Below are 18594 nucleotides of genomic sequence, written 5' to 3'. Positions count from 1 at the left end.
GCCAACCATCGATGTCAGGCTCACTGGTCTGTAGTTCCCTGTCTTGTCCTTACCACCTTTGTTAAATCGTGGCACCACGTTAGCCAATCTCCCGTCTTCCAGCACCTCACCTATGACTATTGATACAGATATCTCATCAAGGGGCCTAGCAATGCCTTCCATAGCCTTCCACAAGTTCAATCACAAACAAAAATCACAATTTACTATTTTATCAAGATGTGCATTTAATGCTGAAAAATACCCTCCTTGTGTTCAGGTCGCTACATGAGCAGATTGAATTTGGAACTACATTCACCTTCCTGAGAACTGTTTGGGATGTTTTTAAATATCTTTGCATTTTGTTAAAATGTTACTCTTTACCTTTTTATCATTTTGGTGTGAGAAGTCGAGGTCATTAAGTAATGTCTTGCATAGTTAGTAAAGTGACAAATCACAACCTGGAGAGAGAATTGAGAAGTTTAAAAATATCAAGATGAGTTTGCAGCATGTGCATAATTTCACTGCAAGTGTTCTTTCATCAGAAGTTTATATTTATAAACTGACATGATTGAGTGTTTTAGATTTTGTTCTCCAGTGAGATGGCTGGAGGTTGGTATCCTTGATGAATGGGGACACTCTTCCTCTGGTGATGGAGCTGACTATTGCCCAATAAACAGGAACTCTGTACAGTTGTGCACCTATTAACCTTAATCCCACTGGATAAAGCATATGTAAGTATGCTGTGCAATATTAACCCTATTAAATACAGTCAGTTCATGAAAATTCAGTTTTAAACAGAGTATTTCACACGTTAATAGATGGAACTGGTTGCAACGAAGAAATAATGGTCTGTCTCTTAGGTCTTCCCTTTCAGATCTGTCTCCTTCATCTTTCTCCTCAAAAACTTGCCCCTGCTAACTGTTACCCCAACTCCAGCCTCCCTTTCCTTTTTCAAGTCCATAAATGCATTGTTGACTCTGAATGCTTTGCCCAACTTCCCACCCATTTCTGAATCCCCAGGTTTCTAAGAAAGATCTATGTCATTTTATCCATTTCGTTGTAATGCTTCACAAATGTGGGCTTTAAATTTTTCTCATTTGTGAGCATGAGGTAACGTTCATTAATAGGAATTAGATACGTTTCCAAACAAAAAGGTTGTTCATCTGTTGACTTAACTTCAATTGCTAGATTGTGATCTAGATTTTTTGGTTCACCTTTGCCAATGCTAGTGATTGATTGGCATTTATGTACTTAGAAATTTAGCTTGTGGCAATATTTTGATAAGCTCTTATGTTTTTGTTTTTTTTCTGGGCTGGCATCAGACTGTAATGAATTGAATGCTAATAGAGTTGTAATAAATTAAATATCAGTTTTACAAAGTGAATATATTTAGTAAGGCATTCCATCAGATCTCGTATTACACTTGACTGCAGCCTGTTAGGCACACTATACTAACAACTCGAGCAGCTTGCTTCACTTGAGCTCATGACAGACAACAGCTTCATTTGTCCTTGATTTCTCCTTGGTAGCCAGTTTTCACAATGCACTCAACTCAGTGACATGAAAACAAAATGTGCAAGGCACTGTGGCTGAAATTTTGTTTTGCTCTTATTATGCAAAGTAATTCAACAAATGTGACTTCTTTGTGGTTTATAAGACAAATTTCCTAATCTAAGATTAGAGTATTAAAATGGCATGCAAAGGTACATTGTCCCTACTTTGCCTGGCTGCCTTATGCAGGGGCTGTTTGTTTGCTGTGATTTGTTTCTGGCTGCATTCTCCCCGGCAGCCATTTCTTGATTGTTCATAGCAAAGCTTTTGCGCAGTGCTTCTGTTACTGTGTACTGTGGTTGTTGCTGTGTTTCTGTTGGCTGCATTTCAGTGTTGGCTGCAGTACCCTGATGGCAGGGATTTCAATTCAGTTCCAAGTAAAAAGGGATTTGTGTAATTTTCACAAGAATTATGATAGACTGCACAATATTACATCTGCCTTGTTAATCCATAAGTTTTGCTGTTAAACGAGATGAGTGTTTTAAAATATTGCTGTTTGGCTTGTGCGTAACTTTAGTTTTTCATGTGGTATGAGAAACTGCTCAGACTAACCTTGGCAAGGAGACAAAATCAGCTCCAGGGGAGTCTTTGGCAGCCATGTTGAAGAACACTTTGAAACTGTACAGTCTAGCTCGGAGAAATAAGCTTTAATTCAATGTTGCTGTCAGAAGGGAACAGGAGCTAGGAGCAAGGTGTCTCTAGATTGAATGTGTGCTTTAATCTGCTGTGAATGCTCATGTGTTATCTAAACTTATAGGGATATATTCTATAATTTTTCCTTTTGTGCATCTGGTGAATTGGCAACACCTACTTAGTGCCCTGCTGAATGCAAACCTCTCAAAGCTCTGTTGTTTTTAATATTATAATGTCATAGTCATACAGTAGGGAACCAACCCTTCCCTTAAAATATGCCCCGAGTTGTTTCTTCTGCAATTTCATTGCAACCTTTGTATGTGTGACTGGATATAATGGTGTTAAAAGGTTGGTTGCTTATTTTATAGGTTAATATTACAGAAAAGTATTTTGCTTGTTAAACTTCATGAAAATTAAATAAAGGATTTAGAAAAGCTGATTTTGTGCTAGCTGTTTAATGATTTGCCTGTACATTTTTCACCAGTTATGTATTAGCAACCATTCATAATCAAGATCAGACCCTTGGAAAAAAATACAGCTTGAAATTGAGGTTCTTCACACCTCCCAACAGTATGGTGCACATGTTCAGTAATTTTTATTAATGACCAGCAGATGGTTTAGATTAGTTTGTACTGGCTGGAGATGGTACCTTTGCCATCTGGGAGACTGAAAAGCAACAGGTTCACAATCGGAAATGCAAAACACCTGGCTATCAGTTGCTTGCATTGCATGAAGAAGGGATGATAGTGATGATTATAAGTGTGCTTTCATTTGTGAAGTAAAAGTTATCTTTCTGCAACTCAGTTGAGTTTCTGTTTTATTGGTAGCTCCTCCATAAATTTGTTTTTTGTATTAAGGAAAAAGGTTTGTCTATTTTTGTTTCCTTACTGAGGGTTTAGTTACATTACCTATCATGAACTTTCTAATGGTTTTGAGAGGGAGCAAGGATGACAAAGGACCAGTATCCTTGTAGATGTAAGGGTTTGCTAGGGGGTTAAAATTAATTTGGCAGGGCAAAAGAGTAACCAGGAAAAGATAGGGCCCGGAAGGGACCAAAGTGCAATTTGTACGTGGAGCTGGAAGACCACTAATGTTTTAAATGACTACCAGTGTAGAGAAGGATGATGCAGTAATAGAAATCGGGGGGGAACTGTGATATATTTGAATGAATTTAGTATTGAGAGAGGTTTTAGTGGTTTTAGCAGATTTGCCTAGCTGGGAAGTTGATTTGCAGGCATTTTGTCCCCTGTCTAGGTGACATCTTCGGTGCTTTGGAGCCTCCTGTGAAGCATTGCTCTACTGTCTTCTGGTTTTGTATTTGGTTCTGTTTCTACTGCTTCCAGTTGCCGGTTCCGGTTTTTTGTTGTACTGGCTGGTATATTGGGTCTAGGTCTATGTGCTTGTTGATGGAATCCATAGATGAATGCGTGCTTCTAGAAATTCTCTGCCTGTCCTCTGTTTGGCTTGTCCTAGGATCGCTGTGTTGTCCCAGGATCATTGTGTTGTCCCAGACTAATTTGTGGTCTTTGTCATCTGCATTTGTGGCTGCTGGTCATGGCACTTAGTGGCTAGTTGCTGTTGAGTGCAGATTGCTAGTTGTCTGCCTAGTTGACTTATATAGTGTTGTGTGCAGTCTTTGCATGGAATCTTGTAAATTATGTTTGTCTTGCATATGATGGGTAAAGGGTCTTTTGTCCTGGTGAGTTGTTGTCTGAGCGTGGCTGTCAGTTTATGGGCTATCGTGAATCCCAGCGGTCGGAAAAGTCTGGCTGTCAGTTCTAATACATGTCTCATGTAAGGTAGTGTGGCGAGTGAGTTAGGTTGTGGCATGTTCTAGTTGCGTTGTTTGTCTGTTAGGTATCTGCGGATGCAGTTGCTAAGGATCTCTGTTCTTGGCGAATACTCTGCAGAGGTGCTCTTCTTCCCTTCGCACTGCTGCTGTACTTTGTAACCCTTTTGAACAGCATCCTAATGCAGCTTCTGTGTTTGGATGGTTGTTGTAGTTCAGGACCTTGTTGGCGTGACTTTCCTGTACACTTTTATGGTGCATTCATCATTCTGTGTTCTTTCAACCATCACCCCTTGAAATGGGAGTTGATTGTTGGTTTTCTCCTTTGTCGTTATGAGTTGATTTCACCTAGACATGGGATGAAAAGCCTGCAAATTTAACTTCAGAGCTTGGTGAGCATACCTACAATTATGACAACCGGCACACGAGCTTCAAGTCTTTGCACAAACATTGGTTTTAGCAGAATTGAAAGTAGATAAATCTCCAGAGTCAGATGAACTGTATCCGGTGCTCCTCCCTTGGGAGGAAAGAGAATATTTCAGGAGCTCTGACATTACTTTTCAAATCCTCTCCGGCCACAGGAGGGGTGCCAGAGGCCTGCTGTACAGCTAATTTGGTGCCATTATTCAATACGTGTGGGAGGCAAATCAGCAAAGTATAGACCTATGAGTCTAACATTAGTGGTAGGGAAGCTGTTGGAGTAAAAAAAAAAGTTAGGGACAGAACTAAACTCCACTTTGAAAGACCAGGGTTAATCAAGGATAGTCAACATGACTTTGTCGGGGGAAATCATGTGTAACTAATTTGATTGCATTTTTTGAGGTGGTGACATGGTGAGTAAATGAGAATAGTGCAGTTGATGTAATCTTTGACTTCACTAAGGTTTTTGGCAAGATCCCACATGGCAGACTGGTTATGCGGCTAAGAGCCTGTAGGATTCGGCAATTTGGCTTCATGACAGGAAGCCATGGTGAAGATGGAAATATGTTTTTGTGACTGGAAGCTTGTGTCCACCGGTGCCATGGTGTTCTGTGCTGCTTGTAGAGTAAATAAATGGTATGATGTAGGATGTATAAGTTCACTAAGTTCATAGATGACATGAAATGGATGCTGCACTAAATGGCAAAGAAGAAATGACTACAGAATGATGTAGAAGAGTGGCAAATGGAATTTAATCCTTAAATGTGAGGTGATACATTTTGTTTGGACTAACCAGGCAAGGGCGCACAAATTGAATGGTAAGACCCTAGGAAGCTCAGAAGATCAAAGATGCATATACCCATCGATCCTTGATCAGGGCAATAAGGTAGTTAAGATAAGAAAGATATTTGCCTTTGAGTCAAGGTGTTGAATAAAAGAATGAGGAATTTATGGAGTGTATAAGGCACAAATGGAGTACTGTTGTTTTGGTCATTACACTATAGGAAGGATGTGATTGCAATAGAGAGGGTGCAGGGAAGATTCTCGAGGATGTTGCCTGGCCTGGAGGGTTTCAGTTATGAAGACAGACTATATAGGCTGGGGTTGTTTTCCTTGAAGCAGGGAAGGCTAAGGATGACCGTATTGAGGTGTACAATGTTATGGGGGTTATAGATAGGGGGAACTTTTCCCTTTAGAGAACTCAATAACTAAGGGGCACAGTTATAATTTAGGAAGTAGCAGGTTTAGAATCATAGAGGGCTATAGCACAGATAAAGGCTCTTCAGCGATTTGAGTCTACACCAGTCAAAAACAAGCACCTAGCTATTCCAATATCATTTTCCAGCACGTGGCACTATAGCCTTGTATGCCTTGGCATTGAAAGTGCACATTTAAACACGACTTTAAAAAATGAGGGTTTCTGCCTGTACTTCCCTTATTGGCAGAGAGTTCCAGATTCCCATCACACTCTGGATGGAAAAAGTCTCCTTTTTGCTGTAAGGAAAACAAACCCAGTTTATCCAAACTTGCATCATAACTAAAACATTCTAGCCCAGGCAACATTTTGCTAAATGTCCTCTGCTCCCTCTCCAGTGCAATCAAATTCCCCCTATAATGTGGCTGCACACAGTAATCTAGCTGTGGCCTAGCCAGTATTTTATACAATTCCAGCTGAAGCTCTCTGCTCTTTAACACTGAGCCTTGACTAATGAAGGCAAGTATTGCATCTGTATTTTTAACCATTTTATCTAATTGCCATTACCTTGAAGGACTGGTGCACATCAAAGTCCCTTTGATCTTCGGTGTTTACCAGGGTTCTGCTGTTCTTCGTGTATTCCCTTGCCTTGTTTGTCCTGCCCTAGCACATCATCTCATACTTATTCAGATTGAATTCCATTTGCCACTTATGAGCCGACCTGACCAGCTCATCTATATCCTCCTGTAATCTAAGGCTATCTTCCTCACTCTTTGCCACCCCACCAATTTTCGTACCAACTGTGAACTGACTGATCAACTTAGTCTAATAGAGCACAACTAACAGGAGCCAACACTGATCCCCAGTGGGCCCAGATTTGCACACTGCCAAGTACCTCTCAACCATTCTATATCCAATTAGCCAAATGTCCCTTGATCCCATGGGCTCTTGTGTTTGTTATTTATCTCCCATATGAGAACTCAAAACCTTGCTGAAGTCTAAGTAGACTATGTCGTGCGTTGCCCTCATCTGCATACATGGTCACCTCCAAAAATTCAATTGAGTCGGTCACGCATGGCTTCCTCTTAACAAACCCATGTTGACTGTTCTTGATTAATCCCTGCTTCTCCAAACTGCAGATTAATTCTAAATAATGCTGGATAAACTAGTTCTGATTTGAAGGATGGGTGGAAGTTACCACCTAAAAGGGTGGTAGAGGCAGAAACCCTTGACATTATGAAGTGTTTAAATGATCACTTGAAATGCTATGGTCTTTTATACGAAATGCTGGAAAATAGGATTAGAATAGATAGATGCCTGTTGCCAAATATACCCCACAAGAAGATTGTTTTAAAAACCTGGTGATGGTATAGCTATCCAGCTGGAAGCACCAGAAGGGCCAGAAACTGAGTAGTTTTCTACAGGAGGTAGTAGAACTTTCAAAGTTTGGAGTGGTTCAGTAAGGGTCACTGAAGTTAAGTGAGTGGGAAACAACTGAGACGTCTGGGATCAATAGGGGTTTGGGAAACATTACAGAGGACAGAAATTCGTGAGGTTTAGATTGCCTCAAATTAAATAGGGCTGAAGTCCAGCCAGCAATGTCAGAGAGGGTCAGACAGTTAAAAGGACCGGAGTTAAGCCAATAACCATAAAAAGTAGGTGTGGAAGTGCCAGAAAATGTGACAAAAAAAACGATAGGACAGAACCAAAGATCTGGTTAACTGATCTGTTGATAAATTTAAAGGTAGACCAGGGGATATCTCAGACAGACCAAGAGGAAGTGAAAGTGAATTCTTAGTAGATGAAGGAGTACAGCAAAAGCCCAATAGCCACCAGATGGCAGTAGAGTCCCAGGGGAACGTAGAGCTGACCAGGAGAAAATCTTCCAAAGGGAAATGATAAGGGAATAGAACATATTCTACTACAGATATCAATGGTGGAGACCACCAGTATGTATTAATGAGGTAAAACGGGTATCCTCTGGGAGATCAATTAAGATGACCAATTTCAAACCTCTGTCCAGTTGGGTTGTTGTAAATTTCAATGAGTGAAGCGCAGAATTACCAGCCACTAATCATCTAAAAATCAAATTTGGGAAAGTGCCCAAATCCAGTATGAGGATTATGGCAGCAGTTCTCAACTTTATGCATCTTGCATGTCACTAACCATTTTGTCAAAATCTTCCATATATAAACAAAGCCTAATTTTTTTGTTTTTCTATACTTTACATTTTAAGTACTTTAATAGGCGTTAGTGCACATTTTTAAGGACAATAACATTGCAATAATTTTGCTGAGAAAGTTTCTTGCTAAACTGTCAAAAAGAAAATGATGTAATTATTAGCAGGAAGCTTGTGGTTGCATTTCATTCCCAATCATCTCATTTCTTGGGTGTCTCACCAAGAAGACATTCATGTTAGATTGATATTGAAACACTGGATTATTGACCTGGGCAGTGAAAGGTTAGAACTTGAACACGCAGCATAGTTTTGGCAACAACTGTGCTGACCATTCCCAAACAAGAACTTGTAAACAAATGATCCAGACCTTTGAATTACTTTTTCAGTGACGTAATTGCTCTGCTGCCACGTACCCTAATAACTTAGCAGTCAAAAAACTTTTATTCTGAGATTAGAGTATTGAATACTTGAAATCGATGCTGCACAAAAACCAAGAAGCTTACATTTGGATTAGTAAATTAGTAATTTTCTTCTGTGGGACCTGGGTTCTAACGCTACCTGGTTACAAAGCTGCAATAAGGTTAGAGTCTTTCCTCAAGAAATTGAGGTCTGCAGATGCTGGAGATCAGAGCTGAAAATGTGTTGCTGGAAAAGCGCAGCAGGTCAGGCAGCATCCAGGGAACAGGAGACTCGACGTTTCGGGCATAAGCCCTTCTTCAGGAACAGGAGAATCGACGTTTCGGGCATAAGCCCTTCTTCAGTCATTCCTCACCTATTACAATGTCTGTTTAAAATCTGTGCTAATCACTTTAGAAAACTTTGCCACAGTTTTGTAATAGTTACTTTCTGCCAAAGTGTAACTATGCCAAGTCCTTTTTGAATAATGGTGCCAATTGACTGTATGAATCCTAATTAAAAGGTCTCGACCAAATTTAGTGGGAAGTGAGAGTCTGTACTTAAAATTGTCTATAATTCTGTGAATGCCAGGTTTCAGAAATGGAAGTGTTTGTCACAGTCATAGTCGTACAGTATGGAAACAGATCCTTCAGTCCAACTCGTCCAATGCCACCCAGATATCCTAAATTAATCCAGTCCCATTTGCCAATGTTTAGGTCATACCCCTCTAAATCCTTTCCATTCATATCTCCACCCAGATGCCTTATAAATGTAACTGTACCATTCTCCACCATTTCTTCTGGCAGTTCATTCCATACACGCACTGCCGTCTTGTGAAAAAGTTATCCCTTACGTCCACTTAAATCCCCCCCCTCACCTTAAACCTGACCCCTTTAATTTTGAACTCCCCTACCCATACTCAGGATTTTATAAACCTGTATAAGGGCACCCCTCAACCTCCGATGCTCCAGGGAAGAATAGTCCCAGCCTATTCACCCTCTCCCTATAACTCAACTGTCCGACCCTGGCAATATCCTTGCAGACTGTTTTTTTAGATTAGATTAGATTACTTTGGGCGGCACGGTGGCACAGTGGTTAGCACTGCTGCCTCACAGCACCAGAGACCCGGGTTCAATTCCCGACTCAGGCGACTGACTGTGTGGAGTTTGCACGTTCTCCCCGTGTCTGCGTGGGTTTCCTCCGGGTGTTCCGGTTTCCTCCCACAATCCAAAAATGTGCGGGTCAGGTGAATTGGCCATGCTAAATTGCCCGTAGTGTTAGGTTAAAGGGGTAAATGTAGGGGTATGGGTGGGTTGCGCTTCGGCGGGTCGGTGTGGACTTGTTGGGCCGAAGGGCCTGTTTCCACACTAAGTAATCTAATCTAATCATACCAAATGCATCCTTCACTACCCTGTATACCTGCGGTTCCACCTTCAAGGAACTGAGACCCTGCACTCCAAGGTGTCTTTGTTTGGCAATACTCCCCAGGACCTTACCATTAAGTGTATAAATCCTGCCTTGAAGTGCCCTACCAAAATATAGTACCTCACATTTATCTAGATTAAACTCCATCTACCACTAGGCTCATCTGACCAAGGTCCCGTTGTATTCTGAGGTAGCCCTCTTCACGTCCACTACATCACCAATTTCGGTGCCATCTGCAAACGTACTAACCATACCATCTATATTCACATCCACATCATTTAAATAAATGTCAAAAAGCGGTGAACCCAGCACTGATCTTTGTGGCAAACCACTGGTCACAGGCCTCCAGTCCAACAAGCAACACTGCACCACCATCCTCTGTCTGCTACCTTCAAGCCAGTTTTGTATCTAAATGGCTAGTTTTCTTGAATTCCATATGATCTAACCTTGCTAACCAGTCTACCAAGGGGTAATATTATCGAATGCCTTACTGAAGTCCATATCGACAATATGAACTACTCTGCCTTCATCAATCCTCTGTCATTTAAAAAAAAACTCAAGTCAAATTAGTGAGACAATTTTTCACGCACAAAGCCTTGTTGACTATTCCTAATCAGGCCATACATTTTCAAATGCATGTAAATCCTGTGCCTTAGAATTCCCTCCAACGATTTGCCCACCAGTGATATCATGCTTATCGGTCGATAGTTCTCTGGCTTTTCTTTACCACCTTTCTTAAATAATTGCACCATGTTAGCTGACCTCCAATCTGCCAACACCTCATCTGCGGCTATCGATGATAGAAATATCTCAGCAAGGGACCCAGTAATCATTTCATTGGCTTCCCATTAAGTTCTAATCCGATCCTGGAGATTTATCCACCACTATGCATTTTAAAATATCTAACACCACCACCTCTGTAATATGGACACTTCTCAAGGTATCGCTATTTATTTCCCCAAGTTCTCTAGCTTCCATATCTTTCTCCACAGTAAACACTAATGCAAAATACTTATTTAGTATCTTGCCCATCTCCTGCAGTTCCAAACATAGGCGGCCTTGCTGGTCTTCAAGGGACCTTGTTCTCTCCTGAGTTACTCTTTTGTCCTTAGTAATTTGCAGAATCCCTTTGGATTTTCCTTAACTCTGTTTGCCAAAGTGAGCTCATGTCTCCTTTTTGTCCTCCTGATTTCCCTCTTAAGTATACTCTTCCTGCCCTTTTACCTTTCTAGGGATTCACTTAGTCCCTGATGTCAATACCTGACACATGCTTCCTCATTTTTCTTGACCAGAGCCTCAATTTCCCTAGGCACCAGCACTCCCTATAACTACCAATCTTGCCTTTCACACTAAGTGTCATACCATCTCTCGTTATCTCATTACTGAAGGCTTCCCTCTTGGCCTGCGAATATCCGCCCCTAATCAACTTTTCAATGTTCTTGCCTAACATGGTCAAAATTATCCTCACTTCAATTTAGAACTTTAACTTTTTGATCAATTCTATCCTTTTCCATAACTATTTCAAACTAATAGAATTATGATCACTATCCTCAAAGTGCTCACCCACTGAGACCTCAGTGACTTACCCTGCCTTATTTCCAAGAGTAGGTCAAGTTTTGTGCCTTCTCTAATATGTGCATCCACGTGGTGAATTTTAAAAAAAAATTGTACACATTTGATAAATTCTTCTCCGTCCACACTCTTAACGCTATCTATGTTTGTCTTGTCAACTTTATGTTCATCAACCCACTTGGCTACTGATGCAAATAATTTTATGGAAAGAGCGGCTTCTAACATTTACCGGCAGATTAACATTTGCAAGCAATTAAAATTGCCCTCAACAATTTGCCAACTACATGTTTTGCACAGCAGCCTGAAAAGAATGAAGAATTAACTCTGTTCCAGGCTCTGCAGGTAGTGCAGTTCATTCTGGTATAACATGTGTTTCATTAACACAAATTGGCTATAATACAATTGATGAATTGTGAAAACTGTTTGGATAATGCAAACTTTCTACTGAACAGATAGAGCAATTTTATACAGCAGTTTTCTCTGGCGTGGGGTTGCAGAGGAATGCAGTTGTCACATTATAGTAGAACGATCTGTATCATAGTCTACAGCTGTTTTTGTAAGGCTATAAAATACCTGTCGATAAAGGGGATAATTGACTCATATTTATTCACGATTGCCAAGTTTAAAAACTCAATTCCCTTTCCTATTTCTCATCTCGGTTTCACTGACCATTATTCTGTCTGAAGGCCACTTTGTGTAGTAAATCGTCATTGGTCTTAAATTTTCCTAGTCCCGCAGTCAACCATTGTTCCGACAGAGTCTTGTCATTCCTTGGAAGTAGTACTCTAGATTTGTAATTTTCCTATTCAAGGTTATGTAGCTCACATTTTTTTGTAGCCTTTGCTCATAATTAGCTTGGATACCAGTAACCAATCTGATGGATCTTCTCTGGATTAATGCATAACCTGTGTATTTACTCCCTTGTATATTGCTATCAAAACTGAATAGTAATTGAAGTGCTGTATTACTAGGGCATTTGTATAATTTTACTATGATCTCTTCTGCTGTGATCTAGCAGCTAGCAATATGATTTAGCATTTTGTTTTGCTTTTTGAAAGCACGTGTTTGTGGTTTACTGCTCTGTTGCTTTACTACTAATATGAGGATCAGAGAAACCAGGAGCATGGTTTATGAACATAATTTTTCAGAATCACAGTGCCAGAGGTTCTGTGCTCTTGAAATTGGATTGTTTTTCTTTTGGGTGATTCATTTAGCCATGATTGACAAACTGTTGGATTGAGAAGTTCACTTAAAAAGTGCTTTAACATTAATTTATTTTGGCAGAGCAGGATGAATCTTTATCCTCTCAATTGTATGTATTATAAGTTCTCTTTCTTTCAAGTACAGTTTAAGAATTTATAAAAGCATGTTTCGTGCAAGAGGTCCATTGCCTCAATCTGAGAATTCCAAAGCTACTAACTTGGTAGCATATAAATATCTGTATGTTCTGGTGGATGTGCTGTGAGAGGTTTGCTGATTATCATGCAAAGGAATTGAAATTGCTTTCGGCACGTTTCTGCTAAATTAAGTATCAATGTGACTTCATTAAGAATGTGTTTGAAAGATTGGTCCAGTGATAGCTTGATTCTATGCTATTGCTAAATGATAAAATATAAACTTCAGATTCCTGTTTCTCTTACAGATTTAAACCACAGTGGTTTGGGATCGCATTATGAAAACTCTCACTGGGGACCTGTCTCTACCAATGGTGACTCTTCTACAAATTGGGATAAAGTTATTGTAGACGGGTCTGACAAAGAAGCCTGGCCTTCAATCACTGGCAGTGACCCAGAGTTGGCTTCAGAATGTATGGACGTTGACTCTGCTTCAAGCTCTGGGTCAGAGAAGAACCTCAATATCATGGCTTCGGGGAGCACGGATGATGATGGCAACAGAACAGGCAATGGAAATGGATCTTCAAGTCAGTTTGTGGTTGGAAATGTCGGCAATAATGTAGGAAATGGAAGTATTAATGGGCCTTGGGGTGGATCTCGAGGCCCTTTGTCAAGCACATGTCAGGGTTCATCAGAAAATGTAGATGGCAAACCAGAAAGTGACCATGGTAAACTGAATGCTTGGGGCAGCATAGGTTCCACATCAACTGCCAACCTAGGTGGCTGGCCTATTTTAGAAAACGATGGAAATGCTGTGCATGGACCTATGCCTGGTAGCAATTCTGGCAACAATGTTCAACGTAGCACTGTAGGTCAAATGCTAAATAATCAGAGTGTTAATATGGAATTGTCGATTCATGGTTCTTGGGAAGGAATGCAGGATAATGCAGGTGCAGAAGTTAATGGTACAAGGAACATTTCATTCAGTGGACAACCTCAAAACCTTAACACTGAAATGAATGGACCAAATAACACTACTAACCCTTTGACCTCTAGCTTACCAAACTCTACTAGTTCGATGCAGACAAATGAACTGCCTAAACTTACAGGGCCTGGGGGATGGGGTGTACCCTTAGGAATGAGCACAGTAAACCCATCTCAGCTTCAGGCCACTTCAATTACAAATGGCACTTCCGTTTCTAAACCAGGCAATGGAGGAATTAGCGAAGGAATGAACAGTGGGTCTAATGGTACGACTTGGGGTACATCTGGCACTAACTACCCTGGAGAAAAATGTCCAGGCTCAAACAGCAATTTGGGACAAACTTGTGGTGACACTGTGAATGCAACTCTAGCACAATCTGCTGTCAATGGATCTGGGAGTACTGCCTACAGAAGTAATGGTGGAAGCAATAGAGGTGGAGTTGCTTGGGAATCTGGTGTGGTCAACACCCATAATATTGCTTGGGGGGCAGGGAACAATACAGGCTCCGGAGGGGCTAGAAGAGTCTGGGGAAACTCAGCACCAAATGCAAACACTGGCACTAATGTCTCAAATGGGGAATGGAGCAAACTGCCTAATAATCAGCATTCCAATAATGGTCTAAACGGAAATTGTAACAGGAAGGGAACAAATGGATGGAAGAATCTAGATGATGCTCTTTGTGGTCAAAATCAGAATACTGTGTGTCAGCCAAATGAACAGAACAATGTGTGGGTTAGAACTCCATCAACGTCTGGTACAGCAGACAGTGAAGGAAGCACAGAGAGCACAGGGAGTCGTCATGATAGAATGAGTGTAGGAAGTGGTGATGGCACTGGCAGACGTGGTGAAAAAAGGAAACCTGACCAACCTGGAATGGTCCAAAGTATTCTGAGTAGAACTGACTTGGATCCACGTGTCCTTTCCAATACAGGTTGGGGGCAGACTCCAATCAAACAAAACACTGCCTGGGATATTGAACCTTCAGCAAAGAGTGAGAGAAAAACTGACAATGGAACAGAAGCTTGGGGAGGTTGTGTTGCTCAAACTTCTAACTCAGGGGGGTGGGGGGATGGGCCTGGCCCTGTCAGTAATGATACCTCATCAGTATCTGGATGGGGCGATCCAAAGCCTGCTACAGTCTCTTGCAACACAGGATGGGGAGACACCAAAGGCTCAAGCAGCCAAGGGGGTTGGGAGGATAATTCTGCTGCTACAGGGTTGGTTAAGAGTAATCAAACATGGGGAGGAAATAAAGAAGAGAAGTCAGCTACATGGAATGATGCGCAAAAGGTCAAGCAAGGATGGGTTGATGGGCAGAAATCAAACCAAGGTTGGGGAATTTCTGGAGCTGACGGATGGGGAGAAAATTCAAGGAACGGCCAGTGGGGGGATTCCCAGAAGAGTAGTTCAGCCACTTGGGACAATGATGGTGAGAGATCTGGGTGGAATGAATCTGGAAGATCAAGCACAGGCCGAAGCACTTGGGCAAGTAGCAACAATTCAAACCCCAACAGTACTTCAGGCTGGGGTGATCCGGCCAAGGCTGCTCAGTCCCCGGGGTGGGGCGAACCAGCTAAAGCTGCTCAGCCCCAGGGCTGGGGAGAGCCAGCCAAGGCTGCTCAGCCCCAGGGCTGGGGGGAGCCCACCAAACCGAATAGCTCTGCAGACTGGACTAAGCCGCAGGACAGTAATGGCTCTTGGGGAGCTGCACCTCCTCCTAATAAATCCTCTGGCTCTGGCTGGCTCAATGGCCCAATGCCAGCCTCATCAAAAGAGGAAGAACCTACAGGCTGGGAGGAACCTTCACCAGAGTCTATTCGCCGCAAAATGGAAATCGATGATGGCACTGCTGCCTGGGGAGACCCGAGCAAGTATAACTATAAGGGTGTGAATATGTGGAACAAAAACACACACAGCAGTGGCAACAACTCTGAGCAGCCGGCACAGGTCCAGCCCCCGCCAGCACCGCAGCAGACTCCGCCACAACAGTTGCCACAGCAAATGCCACCACCAAGTGCCATGCAAAACAAAGAGAACGGTGGCTCTGGTAAGTTTAACATTGATGCACACCTTCAATGTGAGAAACGGGTGAAATTTGAGTTTCTGAGATATCCTGCTCTCTGCAGTGTATTTGCAAATCTTAATGAGAAACAACTTTAATCAGTTGCAGTTCCTCTACCTGTGTATCTGTGTGTTTATTTATTAATTTCTGGCTACACCCTTGGATCTAGTCGTCAAAAAATGTTCAGTAATGAGCGTATATTTGCTAACAGGGTGGATTCTGTTTGTGTCTGGTTATTTTATGTGAAAGTTTTGAATTTCATTCAGCCTCTTAAAAACTGCATTAGGATTTTGAAATTTCCATCCTCTACAGGAACTAATTATTTGAATGTAGATGAATTTTATAAAATGAGTGGGATAGCAATTATCCTTATTGGATGTAAGGACAGAGTTTAATTTTCATTGACTGCTACTTCCCTTAAAGCTATAATATGTACAAGTATGACCAAATGGTCTATTTCTGAAAATTTGTCACTGGTAAATTAGGTAGATTTATTCATTCAAGCATGCAATCCAATGCATCAGATACTAATATGTTCATTTTACTACCATTTCTGTTGAGAGCATGTTATCTCAATGTGCCTGCATAGTTCTCTATAGGAACCAGTAACATATAGAACAGTAGATGATGATCTTCTGAGAAAAAGTTTGAACACTTGTGGGTCAAATTAAAAGGCAGAGCTTCAGAAGTAGAGAGTCTGGATTGTGAGTTGAATCTCATGCCAATTGGCACGGAGTCAAGCAGATAGACAACTTAATGTGCAGCTGGGAAGAAAAGGTTATGATTCATGGGATACTGATACCTGTACTTGGGTGTTCTTACTAGCTGTTCTGTTAGGGTGGACTTAACTATACTGAGACCAATGTCCTGTGACAGTTCATATAGTTTGGCCCATAGATAGAGCTTATACTAAAGAGATGAAGGATGATTTAGAAATGCAAAAGAAATAATTGAAGCAATCCAAGAGTGCAGCAACTTGGAGACAAGTTGAGTGAAATAGCATCCATGACTGAGGTCTATTTTCTGCTGTTACTACTTTGTTATTGTGCTTGGTCATTCATTTTTTACTTTTCTGCACCTGGTCTCTTAATCTAGTCCATTTTGTTAACATATGATTGGATTTATAGTGAATGTTGTTTGTCACTGATGGGTGACCTGCACACTAACATTTAATGTGAAATGGCATGAAATGTTCAGGATATCATGAAAATAGAATTTTTGCACTATTTGTGTTTTTAAGTTGGAACTACTCTTGTATCTGAGATGTTACCTGTGTGTTTACAAGCATCTCACCACTACCTGTCTTCCATTACGATTTAAGACTGCGGAAGGGGCATCGTGTTAATCTTGCTATATAATCATGCCTATGTAACTTGATTTTGTGTCTCCATTTGTATTATGGTTTCATGTCTGCTTCTGACTTGAGTGTATCATTTGTTTTTCCTCCCCATTTTTCCTTTTCTCTCTATTCACCTTGACACTCATTCTCCTGCTGCAATGCTTTTTTTGTCCCCTGTTTCTCTTCTCTCAAGTATTCCATCTTTCCTGGCCCAACCCTTCACACTCCAACTTTGCTCATGTAAAAAAAAAAGCACTCTGACCTTGTTCCACTATTGGTATTGCCTCCAGCTCTGAACTCTCCGCTCTATGCCTCTCCAGTTATAGCCTCTTATGCATTTGAATTTAATTGTACTAAATCTGTTGATAGTACTTTTAGCTGCCTAGGCTGTAATCTCTGGAGCTCCTTTGTTAAACCTTTCTATCTCTCAAGCTTTCCGTTTATTTCCCCTACTTGAAGATATTTCTTAAAAACTGACCAAGTTTTTTGTCATACGTTCTAATACTTTCTTTTGTAGTTGTTAGTTTTTATAATGCTTCCATTAAGCATCTTGAGACATTTTCTGTGTTAAACCATATAATTACCAATTGTCTAATTATGGCGGACCATAGTTTAATAGGCAAAAACATTGCGTAATGTAGCTATTGATAATGGGTCAATTTCAGCCCAAGATAAATGGTACTATTTACGATCGGTTTCCAGTTGATGTGGTGTGGTGATTATTATAATGTCAAAGACTGATTGTGGTTAGGCCTTCAAGTAAGCATGGGATGAGAGTAAGCCACTTAGCTCTTCAAGCTGCTCTGACACTCACAAAATCATGACTAATCTGATTTTAGTCTCAACTCCATGTTACTGTATGCCTGCAATAATCTTTCACGCCTTGACAATCAAGAATCTGTCAACCTCAGCCTTAAAATAAGTCAATGCTTTTGTATTTGCAGCCTTTTGCGGGAGGGAATTCCGACGAGACTCAACCCTCTGAGAGACCTTTTGTTTCACATCTCTGTCTTAAATGGGCGACTTCTTATTAAACTATTATCTCGGTCTAAATTTTTTCACAAAAAGAAACCTTTCCACATCTGCCTGGTTAAGTTCCCTCAGGTCATCTTTGTTTCAATCAAGTCACCTCTGGCTCTTCTAAACTCGAAAATAAAGGCTGGGCCTTTCCTCATAAGACATCCTTTCATTCCAGGTATTAGTGTAGTAAACCGTATCTGATTGGCCTTCAACGCATTAGCATCTTTCTGTAAATATAATGACTACTGTACACAGTACTCCAAATGTGGTCTCAACAATGCCATATATAACTGAAGCATAAACTCCTTACTCTCAAGTCCAATTCCCCCCTCAATGAAACACAACATTCTCTTAGCATTTGCTGTGCCTGCACACTAGCCATCTGTGATTTAATATACTTCCAGCTCTCTCTGCCTCTGAGCTCTTCCAATTTTCACCATTTTGTTAATGTATCTTTTTAATTATTTGTCAAAATGGACAATTTCACACTGTCCCACATTATGCCCCATTTGCCAGATTTATACCCACTCTGAATCTATCTATATCCTTTTGTAGGCTCCTTACGTCCTCTTCACTACTTGCTTTCCTATCTACCTTTGTAACATTAGCAAATTTAGTGACCATACCTTCGGTCCCTTCATCCAAATTGATTATATAAATTTGAGTTGAGACCTCAACACCTACCTTGTGGCGCACCACTCATGGCATCTTTGCC

At 41.0% G+C, this 18594-nt stretch overlaps 1 protein-coding gene across 11 annotated transcripts in view; it reads left to right on the top strand.

The window, feature by feature from the left end:
- The window catches only part of LOC122560728 (trinucleotide repeat-containing gene 6A protein-like), a 171121-nt gene that overhangs the window by 94679 nt on the left and 57848 nt on the right, over positions 1 to 18594 (top strand). For all 11 annotated transcript variants that reach the window (XM_043711720.1, XM_043711719.1, XM_043711710.1 and 8 more), the window contains one exon: positions 12782 to 15505. In XM_043711720.1, coding sequence (XP_043567655.1) covers positions 12782 to 15505 — 2724 coding nt within the window. The remainder of the gene's footprint in view (positions 1 to 12781; positions 15506 to 18594) is intronic.

Source organism: Chiloscyllium plagiosum, chromosome 21 (assembly GCF_004010195.1).
Source record: "Chiloscyllium plagiosum isolate BGI_BamShark_2017 chromosome 21, ASM401019v2, whole genome shotgun sequence".
NCBI lineage: Eukaryota > Metazoa > Chordata > Chondrichthyes > Orectolobiformes > Hemiscylliidae > Chiloscyllium > Chiloscyllium plagiosum.
Note: the sequence above shows the minus strand (reverse complement) of the source record. Positions and strands in the feature narration are given on the sequence as shown.